Source organism: Staurois parvus, unplaced genomic scaffold (genome assembly GCF_062004578.1).
Source record: "Staurois parvus isolate SC_StPar_1 unplaced genomic scaffold, SC_StPar_1.0 ptg000442l, whole genome shotgun sequence".
Taxonomy (NCBI): Eukaryota; Metazoa; Chordata; class Amphibia; order Anura; family Ranidae; genus Staurois; species Staurois parvus.
This window is the reverse complement of record NW_028318238.1, coordinates 648,308-667,811: the sequence shown is the minus strand read 5'-3', so window position 1 is coordinate 667,811 and position 19,504 is coordinate 648,308. Positions and strand designations below refer to the sequence as shown.

The following is a 19,504-nucleotide window of genomic DNA, read 5'->3' as shown; positions in this document are numbered from 1 at the left end:
CATATAACAGGCAAAACTTCTGCAATTGCATCATTTGAGACAAGTTGGATATGCATTCATTAACCTATCTGTATTTCAAGAGACAAGAACATGATTTCATTAAAATAAAGCATATACCTGATATTTTTCTAATATACATTATTATTATTATACAGTATTTATAAAGCGCCAGTAGTTCGCTCAGCGCTGTACATTACAAAGGGGGACAGAACATGTGACAGAACAATACCAATACAATGCAAAACATGAGGGGATCGAGGGCCCTGCTCTTTCCAGTTTACAATCTAGGAGGGAGGGGATGGTGGTACAGGAGGAGATAGCTGTGGGGGATGGAGTGGTAGGAAGAGTGGAGGAGGTCGGCAAGTTAGCAGGGGATGGGGTAGGCTTCCCTGAAGAGGTGGGTTTTCAGGGTGCGCCTAAAGGAGAGGAGAGTAGGTGATAATCTGATGGGTTGGGGCAGGGAGTTCCAGAGGATGGGTGACACCCTGGAGAAGTGCTGGAGGCGGGCATGGGAGGAGGAGACCAGGGAACTAGAGAGAAGGAGGTCTTGTGAGGAGCGGAGTGTGCGTGCTGGGTGGTACTTGGATATTAGGTCAGTGATGTAGTTCGGGGCAGTATGGTGGACAGCTTTGTACGTCAGTGTTAGGATTTTGAATTTGATCCGTTGCGCAATCGGAAGCCAGTGGAGGGATTGGCAGAAGGGGATGGCGGAAACGGAGCCCAACCCCTCTCAACCCCCCCACCTCACCCCCTCAGTCTCCGCCCGAATCACACACCCACCGAGCGACACACCAGACTGGATGTCGCTCCACTTCCTCTAGTGTTCTGATAGCAGAAAACCACTAATGGGGTATTTAGATAAAGTAAGTAAACCCCGGGATATTCACCTACCCATCATCCCTTCTCCCCATTCTCTGCCCAATTCAAAAGCCAAAAGTCTGGTGAATACTAGTGTGAAATTAAAATTCTCATTTGAGGAATCTGAATGTGCATTGATTGCCAGTTTCTCAATAAGAGTCAATAAACTCATTTGTAAATCAGAAATATTTATGCAGGCCATACATGATTCGAATTCTGAACGATTTTTCGTCTGAAAAATCAAAAACATCATTCCTCGGTAATCTGATGGTGCCATCAATGATTTAGAAAATTGGCTGACCAAGTCATAAAATTCACCCCATATAACAGGTGAAACATCTGTTCCTTCCAGGTCACTGATCATGCGCATATTCTTTTCGGAAAAACTATCGTACGATTTGACCATCATCAAAAATCGGTCATTTTTAATGAATTTTCCAACATGCCCGATCACCGAAAAGGGGAGGAACCACGAAAATCGGCCGGTGCCATTGACCCACTAACAGCAAAAATCGGCCGATTATTCTTAGGTCTGATTTTCGGATGAAAAATCGGTCGAATTTTGACCCATGTATGGCCAGCCTTAGAAGAGATCAGGGTCAGGAGCTGTAACAATGTAACGGAGCCCTGGATTTCCCCTTGGAGAATAGGAAACCCAAATGAGCAGTAAAAGGTGACTCAGCCCAGGTATTGGATGATCTATATGGTGGAGGATACAACAGAGACAGACAAAGTGATCAGTAAACCAATCATTGGTCACTTTATTGATATACTGATGTGTTTTGTTGCCTCACTTTGGCTAAGATGGCAGCTGACACCGAGCAGCAGGCTGCAAAGCAGTGGTTCTCAACCTGTGGGTCATGACCCCTTTGGGGGTCGAAAGACCCTTTCACAGGGGTCCCCTAAGACCATCAGAAAACACATATTTCCGATGAGTAAAGAGCAGCTACTGTGTAGAAAGCAGCTGCTGTGTTGAAAGCAGCTACTCTGTTAAAAGCAGCTACTGTGTTGAAAGCAGCAATATTGGAGGTAAAACGACACTCATGAATTATAATTACTGGGTAAATAATTTTATGGTTGGGGGTCACCACAACATGAGGAACTGTATTAAAGGGTCACGGCATTAGGAAGGTTGAGAACCACTGCTGCAAAGAAAAGATGATGGATACATGACTACCTGACAATAACATACAATATGTCCTATTCACTTAAATGAAAAAAAAATTGCCTGGATTTTAGTTTTTCATTTTTCTACTGTAAATGTTTTTTTTTTTTCAGAACGATGGAACTGATATCACATATACAAATACTGTATACCTAACACCACAATCTGACGGAGTGATTATTAGAGATGAGTTCCCCATTGACTTTCATTGCTCTTATCCATTAAATATGGAGATCAGCCTTCTAACCGCTGTCAGCACCTACGTAGTGTGAGTCACTTTTCCTTGGTACCTTTCCTAGATACAATTGTAGTGCTGAATGAGCTGAGATTGTAGGCAGATGTTGTGACTGCCCAATTGGTGTCCAGTCTGTAGAAATGTATTTCTTATGTTTATATAGCGCCAACATATTCCAGAGTGGTGTATACATCAGGCTCCACTTTATACATCAGGATTACAGTCTACCTACCGGTCACACAGGCAGACATATACTGAATCTAGGGATGATGTGATAAAGTACAAACTGATTTGTTATTAAACATTGTAAAGCAGCTGAAGGGAACTGGGCATGTCATATTAGTGCATACAAACTCCATATGGCTGGTGCCCCTGGTTTGTCACCAAACTGCCTTAGGCTGGGAAGCTGCAAATGTAGAATGAGCAGCAAATTGATGCCGGTATAAAGATTAGGCCACACACCCTGACTTACAGTGTATTCAGTTCTCTATGTGGCTTTTGTCTTCACAAATCAGTGGTGCCTCTCGGAGACCAGACTAAGGTCTGCCATTGCTGGGCTCCCCACAACCAGAGCTGTGAACAATGTCTGTTACTATCCAGGTCGGCCAGAACTTCATTTTAACTTAGGTAACCTCCACAAATTCAACATTTTAATGAGCCAGAGCATCAAAAACAGAAAAAGTAGAACCCTTGAAATTTTTTTTAGATGGTTTGCCTTTAATGCCCTATGTATCTTTTAGTATTGCTTTGTTCTCCTTTAAGCCCTGACTATGAAACTATCAATAACTACCCAACCCTGTCCTCTTCTAATACAGACCATATTCATTTCTTCCTGGCTTCTCCTCCACATGTGAAGGATGAGCTGAGAAATGAAGGGACTGTATGCATTCCAACACTCACCAGCCACTTTATTGGGTCCACCTTGCTAGTGCCAAGAAAATCTCCCCCACACCATTACACCACCACCACCAGCCTGAACCGTTGATACAAGGCAGGATGGATTCATACTTTCATGGTGTTTTTGCCATATTCTGGCCCTACCATCTGAATGTTGCAGCAACCAGTCTGCACATTCTCCTCTGACCTCTACAAGGCATTTTCCTCCACACAACTGCCATTCATTGGATATTTTCTCTTTTTCTGACCATTCTCTGTAAACCAGAGATGGTTGTGTATGAAAATCCCAGTGAAGTTTTGAAATACTCAGTTCAGCCAGTCTGGCACTAACAACCAAGTCACTTAAATCCCCTTTCTTCCCCATTTTGATACTCAGTTTGAACTTCAGCAAGTTGTCTTCACCACGTCTAGATGCCTAAATACATTGAGTTGCTGCCATGTGATTGGCTGATTAGCAATTTGTGTTACCACGCAATAGAACTGGTGTACCTAATAAAATGGTCAGTGAGTGTATATTGATCAGCATATATATGGTATTTTGTGTGACATGGGATGTAGGCTGTTATGCCCATGACCCCAGACCCTTTAAAACTAGATAGAATCCTGCATAAAAAAAATACACAAACAATTATAGCAGAAATAATCAATTTACTTGCAATTATGTTGTGCAAATATCGATATAGTGTGAATATTCACTTTAATTATCTAATCATATGCAGAACAAAAAAGGGAATTTTAACTTAAAGTGTTACTAAACCCACAACAGCAAAATCAGTCTGTACATGCAGTAAAGCATGCTTGTTATACTCACTGTAGAACCTAAGGGGTTAATCTTCTGCATTGTGTAAAAACGCTGTTTGATCCTGTCTTCTCTGTTCCTCCCCTTCTTCCAGTGTCCCCCTCTTATCTCCTGATAAGACGTATCGTGTGGAGTCACTCTGCACGTGCTCAGTTTGGTGTGTATTGCTAGAGAGGTTTTTTTTCTTTTTCTTGGGAGAGGGCCGATCAGCACTGTCTAGACAGAGGTCAGTGGTCCTGCATCCTCCTAGAGCAAAATGAAAACTCCTCCTACAAGCTTTCATCAGTGCTCTGCTGGACACTGATAGAAGTCACAAGACTGCTCCAACTGCTGAGGAGAAAAGTTATTTAGCAGTTTAAATTTACTAAAATAATTGCATTTAAATGTTCTGTGTACTGTGGGAGACCAGATATAGTGAATGCGGGTCCTGGGTTTAGTAACACTTTAGTAACACTTTAATAATTAAATTGAATTAAATTGAATGAATATTTGCAAAATATATAGCATGAGAATTCTCTACTCCTTTAGTAAGTTGGCCTCAATCTTCATACAATACATTCTCTTTGCAGTATAGACTGAGGCTGGTTACAAATCTTCTAAAAGTGAGACGTGGTTTGAATGAATTCTTTTAAAAGATAGTGATATTTATTTATTTAGTTTATTTATTTCAGGTACTTATATCGCACCATCAATTTACACAGCGCTTTACATACAGTATATATTGTACAGTCACATCAGTCCCTAACCCTCAAGGGGTGTACAATCTAAGGTCCCTAACTCACATTCATACATACACATACTAGGGGCAATTTAGACAGGATCCAATTAACCTGCCAGCATGTCTTTGGAGTGTGAGAGGAAACCGGAGTACCGAGAGGAAACCCACGCAGGCACATGGAGAACATGCAAACTCCACGCAGGTGGTGCCGTGGTTGGGATTTGAACCAACAACCCTATTACTGCCAGGCGGAAGTGCTAACCATTTGCTGGCGATGATATACATCTATGCCTAATATTGGTGTTATGCGCAAAAAAAAAATACTGTATGTATCCTAAATCAAAGAAACTATTTCTAGCTAAGAGCAAAAATGAACACATCTGGGTTGATTTACTAAAGGCAAACAAACTTTGTAGGTACAGTTGCTCCAAAGCTTAGTAATTGAGGGGAAACTCTGCTGACTTCCATCATCCAATCACGTGCAAGCAAAAATGCTGTGTTTTTTTTTTTTCCTTGCATGTGATTGGGTATTCTTTGCAAAGTGAACCTCATTTAATAAGCTCTGGGGCAATTGTTCTTGCAAAGTGCACATTCTATTTGCCTTTAGTAAATCCACCCAAACATGTCTTTTTATCATTTTTGGTTATTAATATTTAATTAATTAATTTAATTTATTTAATGAAATGACTATATTTTGTTACAGCTCAGCTATTATCAATGTAGCTGGAACAGCAAATTTCACAATTACGATGGGTCTATTCCAAGATTCAGGCTACACTGCCCCATATACTGCCTCCCAAGTGTGGCTGGACTCCTCCTCCATGCTATATGTTGGTGTCATTGTAACCGGAGCTACGGCTTCATCACCGTTTGTGCTCATCATGAAAAACTGCTATGCCACCCCAACAGCTGACAATTCCTACGGCCCCAGATATGAAATCCTAATAAACCAGTAAGTTCATTTAGATGTGTTGTATATTATTCTTCTAAAAATATATCAAGATTTCATTTTCCCTGTGTTGCCAATTAAATACAGAGCACCCGGTTAGATCTGCAACAATGAAAATATGAATACAAGCAAAAAATATATAAATTTTGGAAAAAATAAAAACATTTTTCTTGACCCCTTTTTAAAAAGTAGACATTCCAAGGTATTTATTAAGAGTCATGGGGAGTTTGTGGAAGACCTAATTTTTTGTCACAAATTTTTGGAAAATGAAAAAATGTTATTTTTTTTCACACACAGCATAGGCTTATTCTTCTATGTCTCCTAAATATCGGGATACCACATGTGTAAGACTTTTTCACAGCCTAGATGCATAGAGGGGTCCAAAGTCCAAGGAGCACCTTTGGGCTTTCAAGGGGCATAAATTACACTGACTACCTATCACATTTTTGGAGGCCCTGAAGCATCAGGACAGTAGAAACACCTACAAAATTACCACATTTTGGAAATAAAACATTCCAAGAACAAACTGCTAATGCATTTCGAAGCCCTGCCTCTTCTTCAGAGCCATGCGGAGCTACTCGGGTGGCCATATTGTATGATGAAGGGAAGGAGTGGTCAAATCACCTGATGCTAGAAAAGTCACCGCCCATAAAGGTGGAGATTACCACTTCCACATTCATACACTCTGGGTGACAATAATACAAGGTACTCAGGTACCCGGCACCAGGGCAGTAGAAACACCTACAAAATTACCACATTTTGGAAATAAAACACTCCAAGGTATTTTCTGAAAGGCTTATGAAAATATAATTTTTTGCCAAAAGTTTTTGGAAAATTCAGAAAAGAAAATGTGTTTTTTTTTTTTTTTTACTCATTCATAGGCATACTTAGAATTACACCACAAAACACATTCTACTACTTCTCCCACGGTATGATGATTCTACATGTGAGACTTTTTTGCACAGCCCAGCCACATAGAGGGGACAAAAATCCAAGAAGCACTTTCAGGCATTCTATGGGGATACATTACACATCTAATTTTCTAGCTACCTATCACATTTTTTGAGGCCCTGGAACACAAGAACAGTAGAAACACCCAGAGAAGGAAAATAAAATACCCCAGGATTTTTTAAGAGGCATGGGGAATCTTTTGAAGACTTCATTTTTTTCCACAAGTTTTTCGTAAAATTCAGAAAAAAGGACTTTTTTTTGTACACTAAGTTCAATTTAAACAGATATACAGTATCTAACACACAGCATGGACATACTTAGAATTACACCCCAAAATACATTCTACTACTCTTTATGTGTGTGTTGATACCACATGTTTGAGAATTTTTCACTTTTTGGACTGATTATATACCAAACAATTTATCTTGTGTTTCACACAAATCAACCAATTGTATCAAAACCAAAGTACTGTACTTGAATGGTCGCCTATTTATGAGTGCTCAGGAAATATAGCTTAGTGTATCATCACCTATAGCAGTCCCAGTTCCTATAAGCCAAGCAAGCCTAGCCTTCTGGTATGTGGCTGACCCCAGGAATGCTGTGCTCACTGACTAGGAAGTATAGGAGACTGAAGGAAGGAAGAACAAAAGAGTTCTTGCGTTTTCATGAGTGCAGTTGTCTGCAGGAGATGGCTGGGACTGGGGTCTCACGGGAACATAGTCAATGGGATGTACAGATGGGTCAGTTCAGGCCACAGGAAGAAACATGGTCAGCAACCAGGAAAAGGATTGGTCAAGGCAACAAGCCTTATATCGGTGCTTGTCCCAAAATTGCCCAATTTTACCAAAATTTCAGAAAAATTGTCTGTTTTTAGTTTTTGGCAGAATTCTACAGGAGTAAAGCATTGGTGTCAGTGAGGGATGTAAAATTATTGCGGCTTAAGGTATTTTTTAAAGACATTTAGGTAATTTGAATATATCTTAAGTGCATTTCAACCTTTTTGGAGCAATTAATTGTTTCTGAATTTTTAGACAAGAAACAGCAAATCAAACAATTTATTGCAATAGTACATTTTTTTAGCTTTATTTTTGCTGCCTTTTATAGTTGACACTTTTTGATATATAACAAATATAACAGAAAATGCAGAGAAAAAAGTCCAATATACATAAAAATATAAAATAAGAAAAACAAAAAAACAGCCAAATAATGAAATAAAAAAACAGAAACAAAAAGGAACATTTCTGAATAATTTTCTTTTTATTTCTTTATTTCACTATAAAATGCAGGATCATAAGCACTAATACAATTTTAAAAAAAGAATATCCCCTATAAATAGGTTTAAAAATCACTTAGCTCTTTTTTTACAATGATTTTTTTTGTATTTTTGTTGTTCTTTGATATTTCGCTAGACAACAAAAAAGTTGAGAGAAGATAGCAACGTTTTAATCTTTAACACTGGCTGCATGATTTTGTTAAAGTCTCTTTACATTTTTCAATTGCTATTTGGACTATTTGTCTGAAACCCAAAACACAACACAGAGGAAAAGGACATGTTTGAGATGATTTTGACTTTTTTTGTGTAATGAATGGGCCTCCCCTTTGCACTCCAAACCCATTCTAGCACTTGCCTGTCAAGTAAAAGCATTGGTGTCAGAATCTAATCAAGGGTGCAGAACAATCCAAAAATGATCTTGCAGATCAAGAAAACTTCTACAGGAAAAAGAATATTGATAAAAAGGATACTACTCATATTTATAAAAATGATCTTGCAGAACAAGAAAACTTTGAAAGGAAAAAGAATAGACAAAAAAGGAAACTACTCACATTTATATCTTGATATTGTTGAAAATATTCTAATCTTTGTCTGTTAATATCTTTTTTAGATGCCCCAACAAGAATGACCCAACAATCTCTGTCTCGGAAAATGGAGTGTCCCTTAAAGGTCGCTTTTTATTCCAAGTGTTTAAATTTATGGGAAGCTTAAATCAGATTTATTTACACTGTCAGGTCGGCTTGTGTGACACCTCCAGCAATGTCTGCTCAACTGTGAGTATTGATTGTTAATGTACAGTTCTATATTTTAAAGTTGGGAATTCAGGAAAACAGCTGAATCCAAAGTCTAAATAGATACATATGAACTGTTTCTCTTGAAAGGGGATTTTGTTAATCTGTTAGGCTAATCTTGTGGTTTAGGAACCCCTGCCACCCTGCACAGCCAGAACTATAATTCCACTGTTTCAGCAATACAATGTCCTTTGCCACCTGCTTGCAGTTTGGACAATGAGTTATCATAGTGATGATGATGGTTAATTGTCTAATGAGTAGGCTAGAGAGGCTAATCTGAAAATGAGATATGAGGTGTGGTAGAAGGGTGGGAATCTGTCAGGAATGCAAGCATCGAGCAAGGATGACCAGATCAGTGGGCTGTACCTGATAAAGTCTGGCCATACACTACAATTTTCTGTCCAATTTCTGCTCAATTTCCTTTAGATTTACCTTCAACTATGTAGCACAAGGGCCTGCCTAATTGGATACAATTGAAAGTGTTGTTTAGGTTTGACCTCATATTATATGGCTTTTGGTAAATCTAAAGCAAAAATCTCAATAAAATTGTATAATGTATGGCCAGCCTTAGATTAAATGAGTTTATTAACATAAATATTACTCTTACAATACCAACACCAACACAAATAAACCATAACAATGTAAAGTGACAAAATAAACGTGTAAGTGCAGCAAACCAAATGATAACCTAACTACATACAATCGGAGGAAGCACACACAAGCAGGAAAAGGTCAGGACTAAGACAGGAAACAAGAGGAACAGGGTTCAAGGTACTGGGAGAGATAGATGCAGGGTGAAGAGAGCATGGAGCAGGTCACAGGAACAGGACTCAGGGTCAGGTGCAGGTACAGGAACAGAGTTCAGGCTCAAGCAGGGACAGGGCTTGCAGGAGAAAAACTGAAGCACTAAACCTCAGTTATGGGCAGGCTTATATACCTCCCAGCAGTCCACATAAGGTGCAGCCTAATTACCTGTACAGTCCAGCTACTGTGATACACCCTCTGGTGGCCACCAGAACTACACCCTTCAATTCCAGTAACAACAGTACCACCAGCAGGTGTCTCAATGACACAGGTCCTGACAGAATCACATATCAGACTGAAAAGAATTGTAAATGTTTTTGGGAGGTTAAACAGTTTTTCATTTCAACTGTGAATACTGGTAGGCTAGTTGGGCTCCACTTAAAGGATAAGTTCACCTTTGGGAACATGTTACATGTTCCACTCATTTTTAGGGTGGAATATGGAACATGTTCCCAACACTGCAACATCTGCCCGCTTCCCCTCCCATCCACTGACAGAAGTACAAGAAGTTCCCCATAAAAGCTGTCAGTTTTTGAAAACAGTGTGCTAGGCTCCATTCACATGGTGGCATTATTCATTCACAGTCATCTGTGAATGAATGAACTGCAAGTTCCGACAGCCTTAGCGGCTGTCAGCTTGCAGTTTTCAATGAATTACCGCCATGGAGTTGGAAGCCGTGGAGGCTGGATTGAGTACCTGTACATGATCCAGCCTGGCTGTGCCACCTGCCCTTAGTGAACGTACTGTGGGCGGACATCAATCCGTTAATAATCAGTACTGATCTTTCTTTTTAGAAAATCCAGAATGATCTGCAAAATCAGTAACAAGTGTATATCCATTATTAAATGTTTTGGTACAAGAAATATTTTTACAGATAATTAAAACTAAACTGGTTTAAAAATATGGTAATTCTAAAAAGAATTAAAGGCAGCATTCATCTAAAGCCTTATAGGTTTCCACAAACACAATCAGAGGAAATCATGAAGAGTCTCCAAGATACTCTTTAGAATTCCGATGTGCTTCTACATGACATATAGGTACGCTGCAGATGGGAACTTTGTATCTTGGAGTGGGAGAGCCTGATGGGGATTCACAATCACTAGTTCTCCATCATATCCTCTTCCCCTTGTAATTGATAGCAGGTAGTGGATAGATCCTTAGCCAACAGACAGCCTACTATCGGCTATGGAATCCGCCCACTGGCTCCTGTCAATTACAAGGAGAGAGTGGACCGGATGGAGAATTGGTATCTAAGCTTTCCCATCAGGCTCCACTCACTGTAACATCTCTGATTGCTAGGAGGCTGCCAGCTATGGACATTTGGTGGAATAACCTGTAAAATTAAAGCGAAGGCTCTTTTTTTCATAAAGCTGGGAAAACAATTTATAATCATGAACATAAAAACAGAAAAGTTTGCTTGTATAGTAATATCTCTATAACATCTCTATTATTGTTTCTGAGTAAGAATTTGATGACCAATTTTCTGGTTTTAGAGTTGTCCAGCTATGAGATATGCTTCGGTTGGCAATATTGATGTGAAAAATATGATTATTGGACCTATACACCAGAAAAGTAAGACCTATTTTTAATAAAGAGATTTTCTGGAAATATCAGATGTATCCTATACATTTTTAGGTGAGATGTTCCCGCCATGCTTTCACCATTGCTAGGTGGATTAGACAAGTCATCTACAAGCCTAAAGTCTTAATTTCTAAAAGATAAGATTCTTCCCTTTCCTGTTAAGGCAAACTCTATTGGATCTGTTAGTTCTTCATGGGCATTTAAAACATCAGAGGTCTGCAAGGCTGCCATCTGGTCTTCTAAGCACATGTTTATTAAGTATTACCAGGTGAATAGTCAGACCTCCTCTGATGCCATTTCTGGGTATAGGTGTTATGTCTGCTCTCTGGTTCTGTTGAACCTTTCTTGAGCCATTTCTTACTTGGGCGTGTTGATGTTTGTTTGCTGCACCCCCCTCCCCTCAGTTGGACTGCTCCTGGATGTCCCAGTATAATGACTAAAGATCCTATGTCCAGTTAAACACAATATGAGCCAGTATAGAGTCTTGTGCTACTCCACTAGTGAATGGACAGAAACCAGTCACTGGTCTGCTGTATAGGTTAAGTCACTGCAAAGTCTCATCCAATCAAATAAATAAAAAGATAAATAATGTGACTGGTCTGCTAGGCAATTAAATATATTAGTGACAAGCTAAATAGCATATAAAGGCCATTTTTTTCACTGGGTGGTGGGTAAGCTTCCTGAAAACTTAAAGTGGTTCTAAAGGCTGGAGGTTTTTAACCTTCATGCATTCTATGCATGAAGGTGAAAACCTTCAGTGTGAAGGTCCCCCCTTCAGCCCCCCCACCCCTTATACTACCTGAGCCCGATCCTGATCCACAGATGTGCATGAGATAACAAGCTCTTCCAGGTTCCTGCCTCCTCATTGGTTGAGACACAGCAGCAGGAGTCATTGGCTGAGACACAGCAGCAGGAGTCATTGGCTCCTGCTGCTGTCAATAACAGCCAGTGAGGAGGAAGCATTGGCGAGGCTGAACCACGCTCTGTGTGTCTCATAGACACACAGAGTTGGCTCGGACGTGAGCATGCATGAGTACCCTCAGAGCAAGCAGCTTGCTTGGGGGTACTCATCAGGGGGGAAGGGTCAGAAGTTCCAGCAGGACTTGAGAATAAGAGGACCGGGGATGCTCTATACAAAACCATTGCACAGGACAGGTAAGTATGACATGTTTGTTGTTAAATTAAAAAGAAAATGAACTTTTACAGACACTTTATATGTCCAAGCCACACCCTTTCTTGACATGTAACACATAAAAGAGCAATTTGTTATTCTGTGCCGTCCATTGTAAACTTGATGTACAGTTTTATTGAGTTTATGTCTTCACTAAAAGCTTGTATTTCCAATTCTACTCTTTCCCCACATATCATCACAATACCTGAACCAAACACAGGAGTACAATATGACAATACTTAAACAAAAATGAGCTGCATGGACGAGTTGCCAGAAAGAAGCCTTAACTGCGCCAATGCCACAAAAAAAGCCCAGTTACATTATGCCCGACAACACCTTGATGCTTTTTTGTGGCATTGGTGCAGTAAAGGCCTTTTTCTGCCCACTCGAACATGCAGCTCATTTTTGTTCAAGTATCGTCATATTGTGCTGCTTACAAAAAAAATGCAGTCTTTGCAGATGACACCAACCTTTGCAGTGGAATAACGTCCTTGCAGGATGTCTCCAACTTACAAGCCGACCTCAATGCACTGTTTAATTGGGCAACTATGTGACAAATGAGGTTTAATGTTGATAAATGTAAGGTTATGCACTTAGGGGCTAAGAATATGCATGAATCATACATACTAGGGGGGGTACAACTGGGGGAATCAATGGTGGATAAGGATCTGGGAGTTCTGGTAGATCACAAGCTTAATAATGGCATGCAATGCCAAGCTGCGGTTTCTAAAGTGAGCAAAATCCTCTCTTGTATTAAAAGAGGTATAGACTCCAGAGAGAGAAATATCATATTACCCCGGTACAAATCATTAGTAAGACCTCATCTGGAATATGCAGTTCAGTTTTGGGCACCAATTGACAAAAAGAACATTGGGGAACTGGAGAAAGTACAGACAAGGGCAACCAAACTGATATGAGGCATGGAGGAGATCAGCTATGAGGAAAGATTAGAGGAACTGAATGTATTCTCTCTTGAGAAGAGGAGATTAAGGGGGGTATGATCAACATGTAGAAATACATCAGTGGTTCATATAGTGAACTCGGTGTAGAGCTATTCACCCTGAAGTCATCACAGAGGACAAGGGGGCACTCTGTGTCTGGAGGAAAGGACATTTAATCTGCAAATACAGAAAGGTTTGTTCACAGTGAGAGCTGTGAAAATATGGAATAGACTCCCTCAAGGGTTGCTTCTGGCCAGCTCAGTGGAATGCTTTAAAAAAGGATCTTTCTTGGATATATAACTCAGAATATAACTGGTTACTAACATTTAAAGGTAAAGTTGATCCATGGAATATCCAATTGCCTCTCGGGGGATCAGGAAGGAATTTTTTCCCCTGCAGGAGTAAATTTGATCATGCTTTGCTGTGTTTTTGCCTTCCTCTGGATCAACTGTGGGTATAGGATTATAACTTTTTTTTTGGTTGAACTGGATGGCCGTTTCTTTTTTCAGGCCGTCTAACTATGTAACTATATGTATGTAACCATCTTTATCCAGAGCAACCTGTATTTCTCTTGAGGTTACTTGTGGGTTTTTATTTGTATCCCGAACAATTCTTCTGGCAGTTGTGGCTGCAATCTTTCTTGGTCTACCTGACCTTGTCTTGGTATCAAGAGATCCCTGAACTTTTCACTTCTGCCTAAGTGATTGAACAGTATGGACTATCATATTCTAGGCTTTGCAAATCTTTTTATATCCTTTTCCATCTTTATAAAGTTTCATTACCTTGTTACACAGGTCTTTCAACAGTTCTTTTCGGCTCCCCATTGCTGAGTATCTGCTAGTAGTCTGCTCAGTGCATCCACAGGAGATCTAACAAACTCAATGACTATTTATACACAGACACAAATTACAATTTAAAAAGCCACAGATGTGGGGAATTACCCTTTAATTGCCATTATAACCTGTTTGTGTCACCTTGTGTGTCTGTGCCAAGGCTGAACATTCTAGGGGAAGGAAACTTTTGATAATGGCAATTTGAGGGATTTATGTTATCATTATGATTAAAAAGGAGCCAAACAATTATGTGATAATAAATGGCTTCATATCATAATTATCAGTAAATAAAAGACAGCTTTTTGGCATGATCAGTCATATTTTCAATATAAATGCCAACATTTCACGATTTCTGCAAGGGGAAGCAAACTTTTGAGCACAACTATATTTTAGAATTACAATAAACCTTTAAAGGTATAAAAAAAGCAAATATTGTATTTTTACGTTAATAATTGTTCTGTCTTTATTTTACTTTCAGCTGTTGAGTCATCTGTTGGAGGTGAGCTTGTTTGTTTTTTTTTTTTACAATCAGCTGCAAACATTGAAATTTCCTTAAATATGATTATTTAATAAAAGTGAATTTAGATTTGTCTTGATGACTCTGTCCTCCTGACACCTTGATCTCCCTATCCCCTCCTATACGCCTTCCCTCCCCTTTTTCCCTTTTCTTTCAAACTTCTTTACTATGCTATGTATTATCTGAGGCCTCTCTCAATGTGCCCCTTCCTTATAATCTCTCCTACACTTTTTAACAATACAGTACAGCTTGAAAGATAAATATGGTCAACCCCACCCATAGAGTATAACATGATACTTACTCTATCTAATTTTTCTCCTCATTTATGATTAATTAATATATTTCGGGAGACTTAGGCTATGAGTGTATATAGCAGAGTTGAAACTACTGAAATTAATCTATAAAATAATACCTTTCTTCGCCTCTCATCCCTGATATTAATAATACTAAACCCAAGTACTGAACCTGTTATCTCCATTTGTATCTCCAGCCTATAATAATTCCTTTGTAAATTGATCCAAAGACAAACAGATATATAATCAGAGTATATCTTGTTTGCTATACCTAATCTTTTCTAATTAACCACTTCAATACCGGGCACCCCCTTCCTACCCAGGCCAATGCTCAGATTGCAGCGCTGTCATACTGTGGCATGCTTATGCAACGCTGTACCCAAATCAAATTTGCTTCATTTTTTTCCACAGAAATTGAGATTTCTTTTGGTGGTATTTAATCACCACTGGGTTTTTTATTTTTTCTAAATAAACAAAAAAAGACTGAACTTTTTTTTTTAAAATGCGTTTTTCTTAGTATCGGTTACAGAATTATGCAAATAAATAATCTTTCTTCATAAATGTATGACTTCGGAAACATTTCTTTGGTGAAAATAATCCAAAGCAGTGCATATAATTTAGTTTGTAGGAATGTTATAGAGTCTACAAACTAAGGGATATATGTTTGAAAATCGATCAATCCTGATGTACTGAGGGCCGATCTCATTTTTTGAGGCCCAAAATGCCAGGACAGTACAAATACTCCACGAATGACCCCTTTTAGGAAAGTAGACAGTCCCAAGTGGCAAGAGGCATGGCAGTTTTTTGAAGTTGAAATTGTTTGTCAACATTTTTTTGGAAAATTAGGAAATGTAATTTCTTTTTCACTATTTTTTTCTGTACACTGTCACCAGTGCAGTACAGCACCATCGCATATCTGGTGTGGTGGTGATCAGGGACACTGACTGGTGACATTATGTAAAAAAATATATCTGTAAATCCAAAACTGTTTTTTAGCCACACACGGGTCTTGCAGAGGGAGAAGATCAAAAAACAGCAGTGATTTTATTGTCAAAGTTTCGATGAATCTCAGTCCATCTCTCTCAAAATGGACTGAGCTTCATCGAAACATTAACAATAAAAATGCTGCAGTTTTTGATTTTCCTCCTCTGCAAGACCCATGAGTGCATCTAAAACAAGTTCTGGATTTATATGGATTTATTTGTGAGTGAGCACCTGGGCATTTATCTCAAGCATAGAGTGCTGCGGCTACTCCTGGAACTGTTTATATATATTTATTTTTAATTTTTTTAATATTTTTATTTTTTATTACATTCTTTTCTTTTTTACATTTTTTTTTAACACACTGTGACCAGAGCAATACAGTGTTACATAGTAACACTGTACTACTCTGGAGAGGTGATCAGATAGATAGATAGATAGATAGATAGATAGATAGATAGATATCATATCCTGATGTGATTATTTTAGAATGTATGAGATGAGTAACATAGTTTTGCTATGAAAAAAGTCTGATTTTTTATGCTTTACTTTCAGCTGTTCTGTCTTCCGATGGAGGTAAGAGACTGAAGTAAATGTTACAATGATGTGCATTTTAGTCATAGTGGATTGCACTTGGTTGACTGTTGGAGTAACACATTGAGATAAAAAGGACTAAATAGGTAATCTGTATCCCTATTCCAGGGAAGGTGTGTTCCTTTCAAACACTCAGTGATGTTAGGTGGGATTTCAATGTGGAGGTCTTCCTTTGTATAGAGGGATTGGGGTTGTTCATTCTATGAGACAAACTAGTCTTATCTGAGGAAGCCCCTTCCCAATGATGGGATATAGAACATCCTAAGTTCTCATGTAAAGGTGTGTTTGGAGCCCATCTGGAAGACTGGCCAAGCTTCAGCTGCTCTCGGTCTGTTTCATTCTCCAAATGAACCCATTACACATATGCTTGACAGATGACACTGCTATAAGTGAATAGGAAGGATACTTGAAGCAACAGACCACTGACAGTCTACAAACACTGTCTGCATGAGCTCTTATCCCGCACATTAGGCTGATCCTGAATAGCAATGACATTCCTCACAGAGCAGTTTAACTCAAGCCTGTCCACCTCCCTTTGCATTCCTCTTGTCATTATTGGGAGCCAGAAACAAGTTTGGTAGCAAAGCAGCTGTCTCCTTTCTAACTGGTGTTGGATGGCTGTTTGCCAATGGAAGACATCCTGTCCGACATCACATCCAGTGTTACAGGGCTCTTAGGAAATTGGGACAAAGTACTACATCTACTTCTGTAAAAAAAATTCTTCTTTAACAAGTGGTGCCCATTGGCACTAGAGAAGGGTGGAATGTCCTTGCATAATCACATCTTCTTAGACATATTAATCTGTAGGCACTCTCTTATATTAGAACAGTTGGATTTGTTATACACATATTGCTAGGGGGAGGTTCACTACAGATTTCTCTTGTAATATCTTTTTGGTAGGGAAAAATAGTTGTCACTCCCAAGAACCCTCATCTGGAAGTACTTCTTACCTACAAGGAGTCACCTGAAAATGTACAGAATGGGTGATTATCATTCAATGCCTATGGAAACCTTTTTTTTAATTGACCATTTATGTTTATTTTTGTCTTTCAGGCACTGCTGTACCAACTGCAAAGCTTTTTATCTCCGCCATTGTTTTCCTGTTTGCATTGTACTAGTATTATACTGACCCATCCGTGTGAATCGGCATCAGATTTGTAGATCAGTGTAACTCTACATTGTGGAGGAGTCTATAAATCACTAAAGTAGATTTTCTAAAGGAAAAGTAGGCCAAAGCCCCAGCAAGATGGTAAATATAAGAAGCAACAAGTACAGAGTTCTCATCATATCAATTAAATCTTATATCACTTAAAAGATGAACACATTATAAAATGTACAATACATTGGGACATATAGAGGGGAAAAAAAAGTTTGCTGACCTGCATAGACAGGAAAATCAGAAAAAAAACAAAAAAACAAAGGAAGTCCAAACGTTGTGCAACATCTATAAGACTAATAACCTTTCTCCCAGGTATAATGTATAGAGGATATATATGGGTTAATGGGAATCTTAGGAATCAAAATTGTTTTTTTTAATGGTAATGACCATTTTTTCTATCTGTCTATGATGACCAAAATTATCACTAATTACTATTAGACTGGAATAGAAAACAAATATTATAGAAATGCTTTTTAATAAATATCATACAAATATAATAAATGGTGTTTGAATAGATTTGAAATTGAATTTTTTCGACAAAGGCAAATCATGAGACCTTACAGATAACTGTTGTATGTAATCTGCATGTGTGTAATGAGCCAATCATTTCATGTGACCATCCAGTATATATAATAAATTGCATTATTAAAAAAAAGTAAAGGACAATGTGTAGTGTAGGTTTTCAATTGACGTTCTATAAGTAAAGTGTAAAAAAAAAAAAAAATGTGTATATATATAATATATACAGTGGGGCAAAAAAGTATTTAGTCAGCCACCAATTGTGCAAGTTCTCACACTTAAAAAGATGAGAGAGGCCTGTAATTGGCATCATAGGTAGACCTCAACTATGAGAGACAAAATGAGAAAACAAATCCAGACAATCACATTGGCTGATTTGGAAAGAATTTATTTGCAAATTATGGTAGAAAATAAGTATTTGGTCAATATCAAAAGTTCATTTCAATACTTTGTTATATATCCTTTGTTGGCAATGACAGAGGTCAAACGTTTCCTGGAAGTCTTCACAAGGTTGACACACACTGTTGCTGGTATGTTGGCCCATTCCTCCATGCAGATCTCCTCTAGAGCAGTGATGTTTTGGGGCTGTCGCTGGGCAACACGGACTTTCAACTCCCTCCAAAGGTTTTCTATGGGGTTGAGATCTGGAGACTGGCTAGGCCACTCCAGGACCTTGAAATGCTTCTTACGAAGCCACTCCTTCGTTGCCCGGGCGGTATGTTTGGGATCATTGTCATATTGGAAGACCCAGCCACGTTGCATCTTTAATGCCCTTGCTGATGGAAGGAGGTTTGCACTCAAAATCTCACGATACATGGCCCCATTCATTCTGTCCTGTACATGGATCAGTCGTCCTGGTCCCTTTGTGGAGAAACCGCCCCAAAGCATGATGTTGCCACCCCCATGCTTCACAGTAGGTATGGTGTTCTTTGGATGCAAACTCAGCATTCTCTCTCCTCCAAACATGACAAGTTGTGTTTCTACCAAACAGTTCTATTTTGCTTTCATCTGACCATATGACATTCTCCCAATCCTCTTCTGGATCATCCAAATGCTCTCTAGCAAACTTCAGATGGGCCCAGACATGTACCGGCTTAAGTAGGGGGACAGGTCTGGCACTGCAGGATCTGAGTCCCTGGCGGCGTAGTGTGTTACTGATGGTAGCCTTTGTTACATTGGTCCCAGCTCTCTGCAGGTCATTCACTAGGTCCCCCCGTGTGGCCCTGGGATTTTTGCTCACCGTTCTTGTGATCATTTTGAACCCACGGGGTGAGATCTTGCATGGAGCCCCAGATCGAGGGAGATTATCAGTGGTCTTGTATGTCTTCCATTTTCTAATTATTGCTCCCACAGTTGATTTGTTCACACCAAGCTGCTTGCCTATTGCAGATGCAGTCTTCCCAGCCTGGTACAGGTCTACAATTTTGTTTCTGGTGTCCTTCGACAGCTCTTTGGTCTTCACCATAGTGGAGTTT

At 39.1% G+C, this 19,504-nt stretch overlaps 1 protein-coding gene across 1 annotated transcript in view; it reads left to right on the top strand.

Annotated features, from left to right (window-relative positions):
* Positions 1-18,026, top strand: part of LOC149453981 (uromodulin-like) — an 83,383-nt gene extending 65,357 nt beyond the window's left edge. Inside the window, exons 13-19 of the mRNA XM_089687967.1 lie at positions 2,137-2,291; positions 5,376-5,624; positions 8,456-8,618; positions 10,934-11,012; positions 14,445-14,465; positions 16,313-16,333; positions 17,405-18,026. Coding sequence (XP_089544093.1) covers positions 2,137-2,291; positions 5,376-5,624; positions 8,456-8,618; positions 10,934-11,012; positions 14,445-14,465; positions 16,313-16,333; positions 17,405-17,469 — 753 coding nt within the window. The 3' untranslated portion in view covers positions 17,470-18,026. The remainder of the gene's footprint in view (positions 1-2,136; positions 2,292-5,375; positions 5,625-8,455; positions 8,619-10,933; positions 11,013-14,444; positions 14,466-16,312; positions 16,334-17,404) is intronic.
* Positions 18,027-19,504: the final 1,478 nt, after the last annotated feature.